Raw genomic sequence first — 18,685 nt, forward strand, 5'->3', positions numbered from 1 at the left:
GTGACAAAACATGTGGTGGATGGTGATGGCGCAGTGGATAAGACACATGCCTTTGGTGTGAGAGACCTGGGTTCGAATCCACTGTGAGACACCAGTGTGTCCCTGAGCAAGACACTTTACCCCTAGTTGCTCCAGAGGCGTGCGACCTCTGACATATAGCAATTGTAAGTTGCTTTGGATAAAAGCGTCAGCTAAATGACTAAATGTAAATGTAAAACAGTAACACTGAGCAGTAGTTATCAACCTTTTTCAACTATCAACTCTCTCACAAGTGCTACCCTTACGAAAAAGAAGTATACGTCAAGGTCATTTTATGAAGTATACTTAAGTAATGTTCAAGTATATTTTTAAGTATACTTTATGTAGTAAGTATACTAATATCGATGTGTACTTGTAGTAGACTATTTCAATACTGCTTGGGACTAAATTGGCCCACTTTTAGTATATAAAAGTATACATTTAAGTGTACTACAAGTGTAAACTTTAAGTACACAACTAGGTTTCTCATTCTTAATGCATCTTTACTACAAGTGAACTTATAAGTATACTAGTAGTTTACTATTTTAATACAAGTAATACATTTTTTTGTTTATGAAAGTACACACTGAAGTGTACTCTCAGTAAACTACTAGTTTAGAAGTTTATACTGCAAGTATACTTGTACGTTTTCTTTAAGTGAACATAACATTATACTATTTATATATTATTTTGCACTTGCAGTATACTACTATGTTCAAATGTAGATATTATTTTTTTATACTTAAAATACATTTAACTACTTTAATTTTTAAAACATTTTATTAGCTTCATGTTTTCTTTTTTATCAACACTTGAATGTCGGTAAGTTACATAAAGGCAACGTTTTAAACAAAGAAGTTGAGAAGATCACATTTTTGTCAAAGACTGCGCCTTTATCAGATTCAGAATGATGATCAAAACACAGATGGAGTAGGTCGAGCCCAACAACCCCAAAGCTTCACAGTCATTTTCTCTTCATGTGTGACGCTTCATTTGGTTCATTTGGTAATATTAAGCAGTTTTGATTTACAAGCTGTTTAATGTTTGATGATCATGTTATTTTACATTTGCGTGAGTAATCTACTATCACTTGGTTCAGCCTCTTCTTCTCCTGTGTTTTGATCCGGAGAATCTGTACTAGAAGATGTGTCATAACGTCCCCTACCATATATAACAGTGAAAACATGGATAGCTGGAAAATTCAGTCAATGATGGGGAAAGAGTAAAGTAGAATTAAAGTAAATTCCGATGTACCGATGCCAGTGGACTAGCCTACACAAAATTTCAGATATGCAGAATTAGAAACATATCTGTTTTATATCAATATTCTAAACAATAATTTCACAAGTTTCATAAGACTGTATAAGAAACTATGTAAAAAAAAAAAAAAGTTTATTTAATAGGCTACTCGATCAAAACAGTTAACAAAACTACAAGCCAAGTATACTTTGAATACTTAATTATACTTTTAAGTATATCTCGATCAAAAGATAGAGTACAAGTACAGGCCAAATATAATTGTAATTTTCTCTCAGTATAAGTCAAGTACACTTAAGTGTAATTAATTGTATTTCTAAGAAGTACATAAAGTATATTTTTGAGAATTATATAAAATTTAGACTAAAAGTATACTTTCTTATTGTTTGTTTAAAATAAGTTTACTAATAGAACACTTTAATAAACTTATTTTTCGTAAGGGACATACTGTAAATCCTAAACAAAAACAACAATGCCAATGGAATGTGACAACAGATTCTAATTTTTTTATTGAGCTTACAAAAAATACATACCGTAAGTACTCTTGTTAACTAAATGATGTTCCAAGTAAGAACGCCAGTATAGAGAGCTAAGTAAAAACATCATTATTTGAATGTTAAAATCATTACAGTAACTTTACTAAACTGATTAAGTGTGTGTGTGTCTGTGTGTCTCTGTATGTGTGTGTGTGCGTGTTTCTGCAGGGGAAGGCAGCAGAGGTCAAAGTGCGCTGGCTACCTTGCTCTTCGTGGTAAGTGATGGCTGATGTAATTTAATCCATACTTACACACAGTCTTAGTGTTTTAAAACCTGGTCCCTTTCAGCCTTCAAAGTGAACTTTGAAGTGAAAGTGAAAGTGGGACTTATAATTGTTTTGGGCACAAGGAACTATCTAAGCAAACTCGGATCCCTTTTAAAGTGAACTGAACTGAGACCACATGAGAACATGTGCACACTAGCCTTAAAGTAGTCATCTGGCTCAAGTTTGGTCATATGACATCTGAAGCAAATACATTCTAACCTGTTTGCCCTATACATTTGCTAATTCTATTTTGTTTATTTGGGTAATTTTATGGTGTTTGCCAAACAGCAGTTATTTTTACAAAGTGAAACCTCCCATTATGAACCAAATGTAGTCCAATTAAAATGGCAGGGTTCCCGCGGAGTCTTAAAAAGTCTAAAAAAGACTTAAATTCAGAAAGTGAAATTTAAGGCCTCAAAAAGTCTAAAAAACACAAGTTTAGGTCTTAAATTTAATTTACCCAAGTCTTAAAATTCTTACCTTCGTTAATTTTGTTAATTGTGGTCAAGCGTTGTCCGCCGAAAATAAAATGTTGGTTGTTTTGTTTTCTAGTAGGCTACGTGATGATGATAATCCCATGTGATAATCCCATTGCGTGATCACTACAGGTATAACTCCTGTAAAGTAGGTGGCGGTATGTAACCCGCGCCGCCAATAAAGTGAAGGAAGTTGGTTCACTAGCTACCTGCCCGCCGAATTCGTGCAAGTTGCAACGTTAAGTCGGGGCTGTCGTCGAGCGCGTAGTTTTCAAATATCATGGGGACAGGGGAAGTGTGTGTTTAACATGACTTGGCTCGATAAGGGTGAGTTTTGCAGCTGGTTACAAGCTGTCCCTAGCAATAGATATGAAGCTCGCTGCAAAATATGCAAGAAGATAATACAGCTAGGGACATTGGGTGTGAAGGCGCTCGAGCATTGCGAAAACGTTTACGTGCGGACCGAACAAGATCGCTTATATAGCAAGATTTGGTATAGCGGACTTCATCAAGAGAGATCTAATTAACACCATTAGCGGACCGTATGTCTTGATGTTCGTTGTTTACTCATTAAACTGCAAGAAAGAGATGATAATTTGGTGGATGATTTAAAAATATTCGTTAATCATCTGTAAATTGTGTAGTCATTTGAATGTAATCATAACGGTCGCCTGAGGGCGCTCAACGACCACGTCATCCGTAAGCGTGAGTTTCTAACAAAAAACAACAGTTTACTAAAAAGAATAAATACATTAAATAATTTACCATTGTTAATTTGTGTTTATTTTTGTTTGTTGTTTTTGTATTTAACCCTTTCACTCGTAAATTTAAAATATTCGAACTGATCCCCCAGCGTGAGTTTTTCTAGGCGACCGTTATTTAGAACCTGTCACTTTAATGTTTCCATGGTGACGCGTCATTGCTTGTCACGTGACAGCGCAACCACAACAGTGCTGAATGAATGATGATCTGCTTTGATGTCATTTTCCCTTTTCTATTCAAAATATTCACAAATGTATTAGCTATAACATGAAACACTGATATTCCGATTGTCAAATATGTGCAAGTGGATGTGTTTTGTTGTTTAAACACCTTCATAACGATCGCGTTAGTTGATCGTTATGAAGGTGTCAGCACAAATCAGCTGTTTGTGCGATGGGCAGCGCCATGTTAGTTTACAACACGTCAATTCCTCAACTTCTCATGAAATACATGAAAGTGGCCGGAGAACTGGGAGAAGAATAGTTTAAAATGTAAAGCTACTTACACAATGTGTATCTGATATGAATAAAACGTGTCGTCTTATTAGAATGGAAAGGATTATTATTGCCGCTTCCATAGACATCAGTCAGTGTGTGTATTTTACAAACTTAAAATATGTTTAAGAATTTCTGGGATCATTCTAATGTTTCTATTTATGTGTCGTGTTGGTCTTAAACTTCACACATAATGGTCTTAAAAGGTCTTAAAAAGGTCTTAAATGTAACAAACTGAAACCTGCAAGAACCCTGAATGGCCTGTGAGGTGGACTGAACCAAAAACAACTCTTGTCTCTTTGTGTTCACATTATGAGTTCACTTAAAGATGATGAAGATCACTTTCTAGTCCACTTCAGCTCTGATGGGGTCTTAAGCCCAATTCACAGTTACATGCAGATGCGACGCAGATGCCTTTGTGGTGCCATTGCGTCTTTGCTGACCCCCTCTGCGCCCGACATAGAGGCCTTTAACCACATCATTTCTGTGCTCATCCCGTTGTGGTGAGTATTTGCATAGCGACACGGTTAACCTGATGCAGAACTTCAAAGAGTTGACTGTAGGGATGACGAAGGTGTCTCAGTGTCCAAGTGACTGAGTCCAGTAGTTTTCACTTGGAACAAAATGACTGATGTTTGACAAACGCCATATAAAATAAACCAAAATAAATGATCCAACTGAAAAAGGGGGTAAACCCTTATTTTTCAGCTTCAGATGACATATCTTCCAAATTGAGCCAGAAGACTAGTTGTGAGCTGTAGGCTGTACGTGTAAGATGACTTGTGGACTATTTACAGTGGCAGAGTCTGGGAGGACACCTGGGAGCCGGCCAGCAAATTCGCCTGATGACCAATACTGTTGCACTATTTGTTTTGTATATATTTGTCAATAATTAAATTCACTATTGTTACATTTTATGATTTGTCTGTCAATCATTGACTGCACTGAATAATTAATGTGTCATGACTTTGTGCTGTATTTGATGGGAAAAGTCAGATAGTGGAAAGTTGCATGTAGTGAGAGTCAAGTCAAGTCACCTTTATTTATATAGCACTTTTTACAATACAGATTGTATCAAAGCAGCTTCACAGTGATAACATGAAAATAATACAACAAAGTTTCTTTCTAGAAGAAAATTACATCCTCAAGGCAGATTAGCAAGCCAAACTAAGCAAGCCAAAAGCCAAGGCAACCAGAAAAAGTACCAAATTGACATTATACTAACTGATCATGAAAATATTAGTCAGTATTGATGGTAATTTTGGAGCAAAGTAAATGGGCTCCTATCCCTGCATCCTTTTTTTACCTCTGATCGCTAGCACACAACACTGTTTGTTTTTGTTATCATGGTTGTCTGTTCAGAACAATTATGAGAGTTCTTAAGACATTTCAAACATTCCCAATGAAGAGAAGAGGTACATTTATCATTTTTCATCAATGGAACATGGGTCAGCAATGATTTTTCAGGTCAGGAAAGAACTATAACAAAAAATATGAAAGTGAATTGAAATCACACAGCGTCTGAAGCGCCACTGAAGCCATTTTTTCATATCCTTTGCGTCATACAAAGACAGATTGGTATCAAATTTCACAAATAATTTCCTCATCCTCTGTGTCAACAATCAACATACAGTATGTGCATGACATAAGGTGATCAGACTTCAGATATCAGAAAGACCGGAGACATGAGCCTGATAAATCGTTTAAGCCAGGGACATTTCCAGCTTGGCCATCAATATCATTTAAAAGTCTAATGTTTTCTTGTCATAAAACCAGGGAGAGAGGTAGGTTTCCTATGTTTCCCTGACAATAGGGAATGTGCCAGGACACTGAGGACATCAATCTGGTCACCCTGTCCCTGGAATGACTTGACTGTGGGCGGTTTACTAAGGCCTATGACAGTGGTAGGAAATATAAGGCCTGGCTGTGCAAGGTGGGCCACATGTGGCCTGATGTGCTGTTTAATCTGGCCAATGTCTTCATGATCAAAGGCCTCTGGTCTTAATTGTCAGGAAAATGTTGCATTATTCATGAAATACACTCAGTCCCCACTTCTTCTAACCCTAACTATATCTATATTCTCCATGTCAAGTATGAGCTCTTATCCCAATGTATATACACTCACTGGCCACTTTATTAGGTACCCCATGCTAGTAACGGGTTGGACCCCCTTTTGCCTTCAGAACTGCCTCAATTCTTCGTGGCATAGATTCAACAAGGTGCTGGAAGCATTCCTCAGGGAGTTTGGTCCATATTGACATGATGGCATCACACAGTTGCCGCAGATTTGTCGGCTGCACATCCATGATGCGAATCTTCCGTTCCACCACATCCCAAAGATGCTCTATTGGGTTGAGATCTGGTGACTGTGGAGGCCATTTTAGTACAGTGAACTCATTGTCATGTTCAAGAAACCAATTTGAAATGATTAGAGCTTTGTGACATGGTGGAAGTAGCCATCAGAGGATGGGTACATGGTGGCCATAAAGGGATGGACATGGTCAGAAACAATGCTCAGGTAGGCCGTGGCATTTAAACGATGCCCAATTGGCACTAAGGGGCCTAAAGTGTGCCAGGAAAACATCCCCCACACCATTACACCACCACCACCAGCCTGCACAGTGGTAACAAGGCATGATGGTTCCATGTTCTCATTCTGTTTACGCCAAATTCTGACTCTAACATCTGAATGTCTCAACAGAAATCGAGACTCATCAGACCAGGCAACATTTTTCCAGTCTTCAACTGTTCAATTTTGGTGAGCTCTTGCAAATTGTAGCCTCTTTTTCCTATTTGTAGTGGAGATGAGTGGTACCCGGTGGAGTCTTCTGCTGTTGTAGCCCATCCGCCTCAAGGTTGTTCGTGTTGTGGCTTCACAAATGCTTTGCTGCATACCTCGGTTGTAACGAGTGGTTATTTCAGTCACTGTTGCCCTTCTATCAGCTCGAACCAGTCTGGCCATTCTCCTCTGACCTCTGGCATCAACAAGGCATTTCCGCCCACAGAACTGCCGCTCACTGGATGTTTTTTCTTTTTCGGACCATTCTCTGTAAACCCTAGAGATGGTTGTGCGTGAAAATCCCAGTAGATTAGCAGTTTCTGAAATACTCAGACCAGCCCTTCTGGCACCAACAATCATGCCACGTTCAAAGTCACTCAAATCAACTTTCTTCCCCATACTGATGCTCGGTTTGAACTGCAGGAGATTGTCTTGACCATGTCTACATGCCTAAATGCACTGAGTTGCCGCCATGTGATTGGCTGCTTAGAAATTAAGTGTTAACGAGCAGTTGGACAGGTGTACCTAATAAAGTGGCCGGTGAGTGTAGATATAGGGGACCCCAATGTAAACTAAATATTTCTAAACTATAGGCCTGATTTAAACCTACCTCAATTAAAAATGTAAATAATGATGCTTGAGGCTGCAGCGGTTGTGCAATAGCTTCATGATATAATGCATATAGGGTTGTGTGTAGGTTGAAAGATGAGCAATAGACTGTGGCTTTGATGTGCTTCAGTCTGGCTACATATCACTTTGTTTATGTTGTTTAAAGTATATGCCGGATGTATGATAAAATAATATGTTAAGTGTTATGTGTAAAGCATTTGAACTCAAGGCAAATATTCCTCTGGGGACAATAAAGGAGGCTATCACCTGCAAAGTGGTCTTCATGATATGTAACAATTAAAACGTTGTCGTGGGACTATAGCAAGCACATCATTGGAAAGGTCTCAACCTCGACAGTAACATTATGTCAGTCTGAAGAGGATACATTACTCCTGATTTGAATTATTGACCTCTGCTCTGAACCTTGAACCCAGTACATGTTTGAAGGCTTGTCATTTAGCAACAGAACGTGCAACACACACAGGACCAGCTGTTATAGAAAGCTCTGGACCTTAGCTGTCATGTAGATATGGTCTCCAATGTTTAACTACTGTAAGCACTGTCAAATATGTTTTGACCTATTTAACAATTAAAATGTTAAAATCTGATGACACCAGTGTGTTCCCCATCCCCCAAAAAACAGGGTATATGCAAAATTCTACACTGCCAACTTCTACTTATGATAAATATTCCAATATATTTTAAAACTACAACTTCCACTAGAGACACACCACAAAACAGTTACAAAGCTAGTGTTACTTGTAGTTCTTCCGGGCTGGGTGGGTGGACTCGTTCGGCTCCTCTGTTTTTCTGCTGTGAATGGGCTTCAACTACACTCAAAAAGTTCAAAACTGAGCAGTGTTGCTGCTTGTGACAAAACCACTGACTAACTATGTACATTGAAGCTATACTGGCGTTAAAGACCCCCTGACCTGCATTGCGGTATATGGGATTCGCATGTGACCCCCTCGGCCCACATTGTAGTGTTCTGTCTTACAGCATACTGTAATGTTTCACCAATAATCAGACTGAAAGGATATTATTAAAATAATGTAATGAATACCATGATAACATCTAAATAAATGCATTATAAATAAAAGCATTATAGTTTTAAAAATATCAATTAACAAAGCAATCCAGCTTCCCTGGCAATAAGACAGGAATATTAACATTAAAAGAAATACATATAAACCATATGATCTCGTGAATAAATGTTATCTGTGTATCCATGTAAGATGTATCTAGGAGATGGAGGAAACTGTCATGATGAAATGTCTTCTTCCCCCTAGTAAAGACACTACTTAAGACGACACACCACATTTTAGGCATTTATTAGCTTATACAAACACAAAAACAACACACATAGCTCAGACACATAACAAAAATCACAAATGTAAAAAGTGAAGAGCATGTCAAGTGATTACAAAGGCCTGGTAGGGACTGACCCTGTGATACATGATGGGCAGCTATGGAGTGATGTGCAGTGGTGGTAGTGCAAAAGTAAACAGTTCAGGGATTTAATCAGTGCAAAGCTTTGCATGTTAAATATGACTATGGAAAAAAGAGTGAGAGCATAATAGTATTGCGTAACAAAAACAATACAAAGAAGATAAAATAAATAGAACAACAGAAACTTAAATATATATATATATAAAAAAGAAAAAAAGATTATACAAGCCAACAGGGGTAAATGTTGGGACCACAGTCCAGAATGTGTAGAGGGGCTAATGTAGCCTGTAAGACAGTCCAATAAACAAAGTGATGTGATGGTTGGTGCAGGGTGAGACTCATGCTGAAAAGTCCATTTCTCCCCTAACCTTTTCTGTGACATTGAGTTGCTGGTTTGCCCTGGGGACAAAGGACCTCCTCAATGTTGAGCATGACAGAAGACTGCTACTGCAAATTATCCTCAGTTTGTTAAATGATCAAATCCAGCTCCATGCAAACAGAGCCAGCTTTCCTTACCAACCTGTCCCAGCGGCACTCTTCTTAATGCTGCCTCCCCAGCAGACAACAGCATAAAAAAGGACTCTGGCCATGTTTAATCTTGGTCAGAGTCACTACTGGTATGGTATTCCTCAGAATTACTATCAAAGTTAATTTCTGTTTCAGTCAGAACTTGAACATAACATTTCTTTGCATGTTTTGCCAGGCTGTTGCTTGCTTCCTTGTTCTTCATCGTCAAGCTCTGTAGACCTCGGATACCATCTTAAAGCAGGCCCCACGTCTCACCTTACATGTTAAAACACATTGAGCCTTTATTAATTAGAAACATTCAGAAATACTGTAATGTATGCCAAGTATAACAAATACATACCTGATGTGACATTAGAAAGCTGGGATGACATCTGCTTCAGGGTGTCTGCACGGGTGCAAAGAGACTTCCAATGCTTGTTCATCTCTGCAATAAGAATCCTCTTCTCCTCAAGTCTCCTTACTGCCATCACAATGTCGAACGCCTTCCTCTTTGTCCTTAGATCTACAGAGTCATAAATGAAACATAAGTTGGTTGTATTTAAGATTAGTATTTAAAGAATTTCTGGGGTTACAATCGAGGCATGACAGATTTTGTGCCACTATGTGACTATTTCACATAGTCAACGGAATTGTGTACATACCACTGTGTGTAAGCTGCCATGGCCAAACAATCTCGTCAGATAAAATGGTGTCCAATGTCAGTTTTTCTGCATTAGGAACCAAGGTGTTGTACTTTTCCACTACAGAATTTAAGATTTTTTTTCCCTCCCTGATCTTTTGGCGGATTCGGGCACGTCCTTTGCATCCGTCACTATCCTTATAAAGACGCTGGGACCTCCTCTTAACACTTGCCACCAGCTCCCCAATTCGGCTGGCAACAGCGGCAACATCAGCATCATTTGGGGATGTTGTTGCTGAGAGGAAGAAATGGAGAGATCAGAAATATGCTTCTTGATTCCATGAAAAAATATTATTTCTGGTGTATGAGCAAAATAAAGCCTCAACAATCTTTTCATATTTCTCTGTAACTGAGAGGTTACACTTGTAGCTAAGGTTGAGTATAGTTAGGTTAGTTAGGTTCTTTATTGTCTCCATGGGGATAATCTTGTCCACACGTCATCAGCAATCAGAGTATGTGCTCTTTGATTACAATGAGCCTCTTTGGAATTGCAGTCAAGATGATAAGTCAGTGATACATCAAGCACCATAGGTAAAGGTATAAAACAGTATAAAACAGTATATACTACCTTCTGCCCACTCATTGATATCAATGATCCAGCTCTCCAGTTGATTGTCTGAGATGTCCATTTCCGTTTTCATGGCCTCCAGGTTATGCAACTGGCATTGCAGGGCTATTGTGGCCTTCAAACATAAATGACAATGAGGGAAACGCCTACCACTTTGACTATTGTTGATAATACATACAACACTAATTAAATTACAATACATACAACACTAATTAAATATACAGTATATTCGTATATACGTATTCGTATATATCAATATATGTGGTATGAACATTCAATATTTTATATCAAGGCACTAAAAAATACAATTGACACTACACATGCAACCATCCGTATATTTAATATATATTGAAGAATGTCTGGGCAAGTCTTCTCTATATTTTTGTGATATATGCCACTTTATTTTACAATATCGCTATGCATTTTGTATAAGGGAAAACTGGTGTCTTTACCTTCCGATATCGGCGGGCAAGGGTAGAAGCCAAGTTGTCAAATTTTTGTTGGTTCCAGCGCATGGCCATGATCGTCAGCATGTCTATGCGTCCTGCAAAAATAAAAAAATATGAGATTATCACCCTTCTTTCCAATAGCAGTAGGAGAAGAAACTGTGCAGACTTGAATTGCAAACTTTTCAGAGATAATAACTTACAGTACAGTACTATGGTACTAATCTGCTGTCTTGTGCCATTTGATTACTGTCCCATGAAAGGGTTAGGTAAATAGCACAGGATAGTGAAGAAATAGCATGAAACAGTGGCGCAGGACAGTAGTCGAATGGCATAGAGCACTATGGCAGGACAGTAGGTGAATGGCATAGAGCACTATGGCAGGACAGTAGGTGAATGGTACTCTGATGTGTAATTTTTATATCGCACTGCCTTTCCTTATTATCCTCACGTCAAATAAAATAGGATGATGGTATTGTAATCGATCCATCCATTTGTGTTGAATATTCTGAGCTTTATATTTTCAGAGTCAGCATATATGCATGAGCTCAAAGTGGCTCACCCATGTCATCAGGATCAAAAATTACTGGTTACCTTACCTGCTTTTGACATGTGCTTTGTCGTAACAGCAATCCTTTAGAGGAAGGCGTTGCACTGCTCCACCTCTTCCCCAAGAGTCGAACCAGCCCCCTCCTGATAAGCTCCACTCCATTTTACCTTTAAAAAAAAAAAGAAAAGAAAAAAAACCCAAGTGGCAACAATCTTATGCAGGATTTCATGGAAAGAAAATGTCATGGACAATCATTTTCTCTTACCTCACATTTGAAATCATGAGCTTTGGCATGAAAAACAGAAAGAAATGGCCTCATGGTGAGGAGATCCTGAAGCTCAGGGCATTTCTCTGTCACTCTCCGGAGGTAAGGCCAGTACTTGCATGCCACATCCATTGCAAAAAATGTAACTGTCTTACAGGCCATTTGCTTTTGGAGGTACAGGGGGTAGGCAAAAATCTCCCCCCTGAACATATTGAGGGCACGAAGGAGAACCCCATGACGACATACAGCGAGTTCCAGGCCCTCCTCGTCTGTTTTTCCTGAGGACTTCTGAGACGTTTCACGCGCCGCTGACCATTGCCCTCCACAGACACCTCTTCCAGAGACCTAAAACATGGAAGATGGTTAACAGTCCAAACTTGTTCAAACAAAGTCCTCTGTAGGACGTGGTGTTTTATAGGTAAATATAGTGAAGTTGTGCAAGTTTACATAACTGGTTGAGGTATGGACATAGTCCACGAATCTTGCGACGTCATCATCATTCGCAATGAACACGCCATCAAAGATGGCTATTTCCTCCGATCTGAATAAAAGAGATACATATTAACTTTAGATATTCATATGATTTTCAATTCACAGCAGTTAATTTCAAAGTAATGGACTGTCAATGCACACACAGTACCTTGCTGCACTCTTGAATCTGTAGTGCTTACGGTTTCCATCAACGGATACTGCAAGCATGTCTGGGCTGCACGCTGGGCAGTCAAAGTGGTCCTCCTGGCATAATTTGTCCACTTCGAATCGGACCGCTTCCCACTCCAAGAAGCTTTTCCGGAAGCTGTCTGCTGTGAAGTTTCCGCTCTGTTTCAAAGAAGAATTCAGTTAAAGAGAACAAAAGAGAACTGTAAAACAGATCAAATTAAACAATATATTACACTGAAGTAAAATGTTCTAAATGGATACATTTTAGGATGTTTGTACTAACTTCGTAAACACTCCTTAAAATACATATCAAAGGAAATAAACAATGTGTAGACTTCACTCATACACTATACACTGGTGTATTTGGGGGACCTGGTCATTAAAAATACAGGATATTGTTTGACATTCAGTCTAAATCTATATGCAAAGAGGGCTACAACAGCTTCCATATTGTTTAGAAGTAAGCCTGTGCAATGTTTGGCCCATTAATCCAAGGGATCACTTCTGAGATCAGGAAATGATATTGGGGAGAAGATGTCAAAGTCTGTAGCCAATGGAGTTGAAGTTGAGATCTTCAGAATGACCTGTTTTTTTTTTTAGAAATGTCTCAGTGCAAACTGCTGATGAGAGACCATGAGTTTATGGTTGTTTATAAAGGGTCTAAATTTAACAACTTTTTTTCCTAAACAGTGCAAATGTTCATGTGTACTATCATCATCATCATCATGCCCTCATAGTATTATTTATGGAGTTACACAATTATTACCACAAATACTTACACGGCCAAAGCGAACAGTGCGTTGATCCAGCATTCTAAGAAATGCTTGGCTAGACATCCCTGGTGCTGCCATCTTCAGCTCTTCAAAAGAAAAAAGGACATCTGTTGCGTACACAGTTGAATAGTGAGAAGTGGCAGGCCAGTAGTCATTGCGGATCAGGTCATCCACTCCAGGACTCCAAGTGGCTTCACATGCTTTGCATCTAATCTGAGGCAATCTGAGATCATATCGCCCTGGAAATAGAAGGAAATATATACACAAAATTCTGACAGACCAAACTGTGTCATTCTGACAACTGAAATGGGAACCTTTGACTAAGGATGGATCAGGAGGACACTTCTACAAACATTTTGTAAGGCACTCTATTGGAAGTCACACTTTTGTCAGGCAAATTAACTGTGTTCAAACAAAGGTTAATTGTTTTCCTCCACATAGGTGGGCCCAGCCAATCTAATCAACACACAACCTATTGACACCTCTGGATTTCCAGCCATGATAAAGAAAATGTATTGCACAATGTAAAATGTATGAATGTAACATATTCATGATTCGTATATGTGCATAATTGTGACGAAAAGTGAGAGGGAGTAAATACGAGGTGTGATCAGCAAATAGCTGTGGGTGAAATTCTGCAGCCACTTCTACAGAAGTGACCCCCACCCAAACCCATAAAGTTCTTCTTACCATTCATTGTAACCACAACTATGGACTGTCCTGCGATGACACTGGACGATACTCGTAGACAACCGCATATTGTCTCTGGCATCTCCAAAGGTACAAGACGCTCTTAAAAAAAAAAAAAAACACACATGGATGAAAATGAAAGAATAACATTTATTTACTGGCAACTATTTTAAACAAGATGTACTTGACGGCTTCATCGACCTATCAGAACACAGTATTTCGTTTTTCAGTCAAGTCTAAGAATGTGACTTTTAAAAACTTACCACACTGGGTTAGAACTCTCTCCACAACACAAGTTGTGGGAGGCAATGGATGAAAAAATGCATGTGTCATCGAATCCCTGTTGTGGAACACTTGACCTCGATGGACCCTGACATCACACTGGCCACAGAGGAATGGGTGTGGTCGGCAGTCAGAACAACGGATAACGGCTGGACCATTTCCACAATGTTGGCAGATCCGAGTTGCCGCATGTTGTCGAGCCACCAAGGTGTTGACCAGTCGGGGTCTCTCTTTCTCCCACCACCCTGATATGAGGCTCTTTCGGGTCGACCAGTCTGTTGAGGCTTGAAGTGCCGTTTCATCCTCATGTATGTCCTCACCCAGTGAGCTTTTAAGCTCTTGAAGGAAGGACTCTGTTAAAACAATGCAAAATATTTAAAAACAGTAGTTTATGTTAACAAAAGAGAATAGCATTGAACAATGGCCATTTTATAATAAATGAACATACAGTTTTGAACCAGTGAAGTCAAAATAAATAACACACCTGCAGTAACGGAAAGAAAGTCACTGGTCATTTCCGCACTGGTTTCTGGAGCCCTGACATGAGAGACACCAGTCTTTCGACTCTGGCTGTGACTGGGACCTGCTGTAGCAAAAAAGCTGTTGCTTTTTACACTCAATGACACAAACTTTACCTGATGCCAGGCACAGGTACGTAATAATAACCTCAGATATGTTCTAATTCAGACCCATGACTTGAGATCATATTGTATACCATTCCAAGATGCAAAACTAGATCTGGAGTCTACATTTTAATTAACATGAATGTAAAAAAAAAAAACATACCTGCTTGTTTCCGGGATGATCTGGGCCTGCCGTAAATAATGTTTCCATCACTGTCCCTCTTAATCCACCTAACATCTTGCTTGCTGTTTGATGACCGACTGGTGGATGGATTACTGGTGGATGGTTCTGCTTCCTGGTGCATGCTAATGAGCTGTTTGAGGTGAGCTTGATGTTCAGCCTGATCGACAAGGTCACTCATCTCATTCAGGAGACGGTCCATCTCAGGATCAGACATGGCACAAAATATAAACACACTATAAACACACAGGGACAAAAAAAGACAAAACAAACAAACAAACAAACAAACAAAAACCTCACTCAGAGGGGAGGGAGGAAGAGGGGGGAGGGAGAGACAGTAAGACAGCAAGAGAGGGGGGGGGGGGGAGAGACAGTAAGACAGCAAGAGAGAGAGAGAGAACACAATACAACAGTAGAGAGAGTAAAGATACAAGACAAATGTGGCTCTTAAAAGTGCCTTTTTTTTCGATGTAATGAGGTGCTGTTTTTTTTTTAAAGGACAGGGATTAAGGTACCTGCAGAGAAAGAGAAGGACCAATTAAAAAAAGAATAGATCACCAAACTACATATTACAATATGAATTACTAGGCTAAGAATAACTACTAGGCTAAGAAGTTAAGTAAATGCTGCTCTTGTTCATTCATGAAATCACAATTATAAAAAAGGTCATTGTGTGAGCAAGGGTTCTATCATGATATTTTGAACACATCCTTGTTCTGCCTTAATTCAAATGGATAAACAAACAGGAATAACATGATCAGGGTACTTGTATAAACTTTGCCTTGCCAGACTTAAACTTTTATATATATACTTTTATATATTTATACATATATATATATATCCCCCAATAATCATATAATATTATTTATGAGTATTTCACACAAAAACATGGTGTGTATATATGTATAGCCATATAGGTCTACATCATTTTTATTTTATTTTATTAAACTCGTAATTTTATTAATTTTGGACGTGTAAATGCTTATTCATTTATATTGCTTTTTAGACTGTTGTAAGCGACTTACCGTGGTGGAATCGCGCTGGGCAATGGTTTCTGGGATGGTCGCACACAGTGACGTGTGCACAAAATTGCGCCAAAATATCAATCATAATGAAAAAGTACAGTCTTAATATTTTATATACTTGCTCAAAATTTTAAAGGGGTCAGCATAAATGCCTAAGTGAAGGAAACACGGGTGTATGTAGCCATACATTTAAACACATCACTTCCCAGAATGCATCCATCTCTTTGCCAAAGGATATGTCCATATTAAGCAATATAAACATTTCTGCAATAGACTATCACAACCTCATAATCAGTATTGAGATGAAAGTTCTATAAAAGTAGGCTAATATTATTATTATTTTTTTTTGCAAAAAAAGCAAAGTTGTAGGCTATACTGTTGTAGGCTCAGTAAAGCCATTGCAAATTGAAATACTATCGACAATTATAAAATACCCCACCTAAATTAAGGCATGTTTTAAGCCTACAGCAAAAAGGCCTATGCAGTCCTGCAATTATGTCGTTTTAATGTAGCCCAAAATTATATTAAAAAAAAGAGAAAAAAGTTGTGATACCGATTTAATGGTTTCTGCCCCACGAAAATGTACCGCACCAATGAATGATTATAACAGTAGACCTATACGCTACTGCAAAATACACATTTGCAGCATAAAATTAATCGCCTGAAACCATAATTTCCAGCGCAGGCAAACCGCTGGATGGATAACCCCATTTCGTCGAAATTTAAAGATAAGGGATTTGCATTCAAATATCGGACGACCCCTCTACGTTATCAAGCGACGAATAGGGGGTACCCTCAACGTCGGCTTATGGACGTGAGGGGGAAATGACCAAACAGCAGTAGGCTATGTGATCTAAAATTATAAAATATCCCACCGAAATTAAGGCATGTTTTAAGCATACATCAAATATACAGTCCTGTAAATATGTCATTTTAATGTAGCCCAAAATATATTAAAAAAAGAGAGAAAAATGTCGTGATACCGATTTAGACAATGGTTTCTGCCCCACGAAAATGTATGGTCACCGCACCAATGAATGATTATAACAGTAGGCCTATACGCTAACTGTTACTACAAAATACACATTTGCAGCATAAAATTAATCGCTTGAAACCATAATTTCCAGCGCAGGCAAACCGCTGGATGGATAACCCCATTTCGTCAAAATCCAAAGATGAGGGATTTGCACTCAAATCTATCGGACGACCCCTCTACGTTATCAAGCGACGAATAGAGGGTACCCTCAACGTCGGTTTATGGACGTGAGGGGGAAATGACCAAACGGCGACAGTATGTTATCGAAAATTATTAAATATCCCACCTAAATTAAGGCATGTTTTAAGCATACAGCAAATATACAGTCCTGTAATTATGCCATTTTAATGTAGGCCAAAATTATATAAAAAAGAGAGAAAAAAAAGTCGTGATACCGATTTAGACAAGGGTTTCTGCCCCACGAAAATGGTCACCGCACCAATGATTGTAACAGTAGCCTATATGCGCCGCGCGCTACTGCAAAATACACATTTGCAGCATAAAATTAATCGCCTAAAACCATCCTTTCCAGCACAGGCAAACCGCTGGACGGATATAACCCATTTCGTCAAAATTCAAAGATGAGGGATTTGCACTCAAATCTATCGGACGACCGATTGACGTTATCAAGCGACGAATAGGGGGTACCCTCAACGTCGGCATATGGACGTGAGGGGGAAATGACCAAACGGCAGTATGTGACGAAAAGGGGTGAGACCGTGTTGGGTCAGGAGGCTTTTGCTTGCTAAGGCTTCAGCAGATGCCATTGGGGAACAGGCTTTGACCCCAATAGGCGATATCTTTTCCCTTCAAGCTTGAGTCACAGAACATCACTGGAACAGAACAATTCATCCACACGTCCTTCAGACGTTAAACCGAGGTCCTGACTCTCTGTGGTCATTAAAAATCCCAGGATGTTCTTCGAAAAAGAGTAGGGGTGTAACCCCGGCATCCTGGCCAAATTTGCCCCTTGGCCTCTGTCCATCATGGCCTCCTAATCATCCCCATATACTGATTGGCTTCATCACTCTGTCTGCGTTCGAAACCGCATACTTCCCTACTATATAGTATGGGAAAAAGAGTAGGCGAGCGAAATGTACGAATCATAAAAGAGTAGGTGAAAATCACCTGGGTGACTAATTCTCGCGAGTTTCGGACGTACGTATACTAATAGTGTACAAGTAATACAAAAATTAGAACAAACACCAGAGAAGAGACGAAAAGAAAGAAAGGAAAAAAAACTGAATTAGCAATAATAATAATACAAGAGAGGATAATCAAATACATAAAGGAGATACAAACAGTTAGAGCATGTTAAGACAATAAATTAAACTTTAAAGGGGGATTTTGAAGAGAGCACAACAAGACAATGTTTTCCTTGCTTTGGTCTTCTCTGAAATAGATAGCGTTTGAAGGTATTGGTGAAATTCGTTGAGAAAGACTGAATAATGGCTTATGATTGGAAAATTTACACTTATGATTATGAAATTTTGCTAGGAGAAGTAATAGATTTATAAAGTAAGATTCTTTCTCAAAGTTTTTTCTCCGTATTAATAAAACCAAATAAAACATATTTCTAGAATAAAGAAAAATTAGGGTATACAAAATCAGTAATATACCTGCAAAAGCTCTTCCAAAACAATTTGGTATAGTTACAGTCCCAAAACAAGTATACAGTAGTTTCATCTTGTTCATTACAAAAATCACATTTTATGTCAATGTCAGCTTTACAT

At 38.7% G+C, this 18,685-nt stretch overlaps 2 protein-coding genes across 2 annotated transcripts; both read right to left on the reverse strand.

The window, feature by feature from the left end:
• Positions 1-9,238: 9,238 nt before the first annotated feature.
• LOC130099785 (uncharacterized) lies at positions 9,239-10,975 on the reverse strand. The gene is made up of 5 exons (XM_056265591.1): positions 10,874-10,975; positions 10,422-10,536; positions 9,816-10,088; positions 9,515-9,676; positions 9,239-9,405 (listed from the first exon to the last, which is right to left on the reverse strand). Exons 1-5 carry the CDS (start codon positions 10,952-10,954, stop codon positions 9,239-9,241), a joined length of 798 nt encoding a protein of 265 aa, XP_056121566.1. The 5' UTR covers positions 10,955-10,975.
• Positions 10,976-12,063: 1,088 nt separating this feature from the next.
• Positions 12,064-15,108, reverse strand: LOC130099786 (uncharacterized). Its single transcript, XM_056265592.1, has 6 exons — positions 14,874-15,108; positions 14,069-14,440; positions 13,806-13,907; positions 13,122-13,354; positions 12,323-12,501; positions 12,064-12,223 (listed from the first exon to the last, which is right to left on the reverse strand). Exons 1-6 carry the CDS (start codon positions 15,106-15,108, stop codon positions 12,064-12,066), a joined length of 1,281 nt encoding a protein of 426 aa, XP_056121567.1.
• Between the last annotated feature and the right edge of the window lie 3,577 nt (positions 15,109-18,685).

This window comes from Rhinichthys klamathensis, unplaced genomic scaffold, assembly GCF_029890125.1.
Source record: "Rhinichthys klamathensis goyatoka isolate OS25496 unplaced genomic scaffold, OSU_Roscu_1.1 h1tg000236l_1, whole genome shotgun sequence".
NCBI classification, from domain to species: Eukaryota; Metazoa; Chordata; class Actinopteri; order Cypriniformes; family Leuciscidae; genus Rhinichthys; species Rhinichthys klamathensis.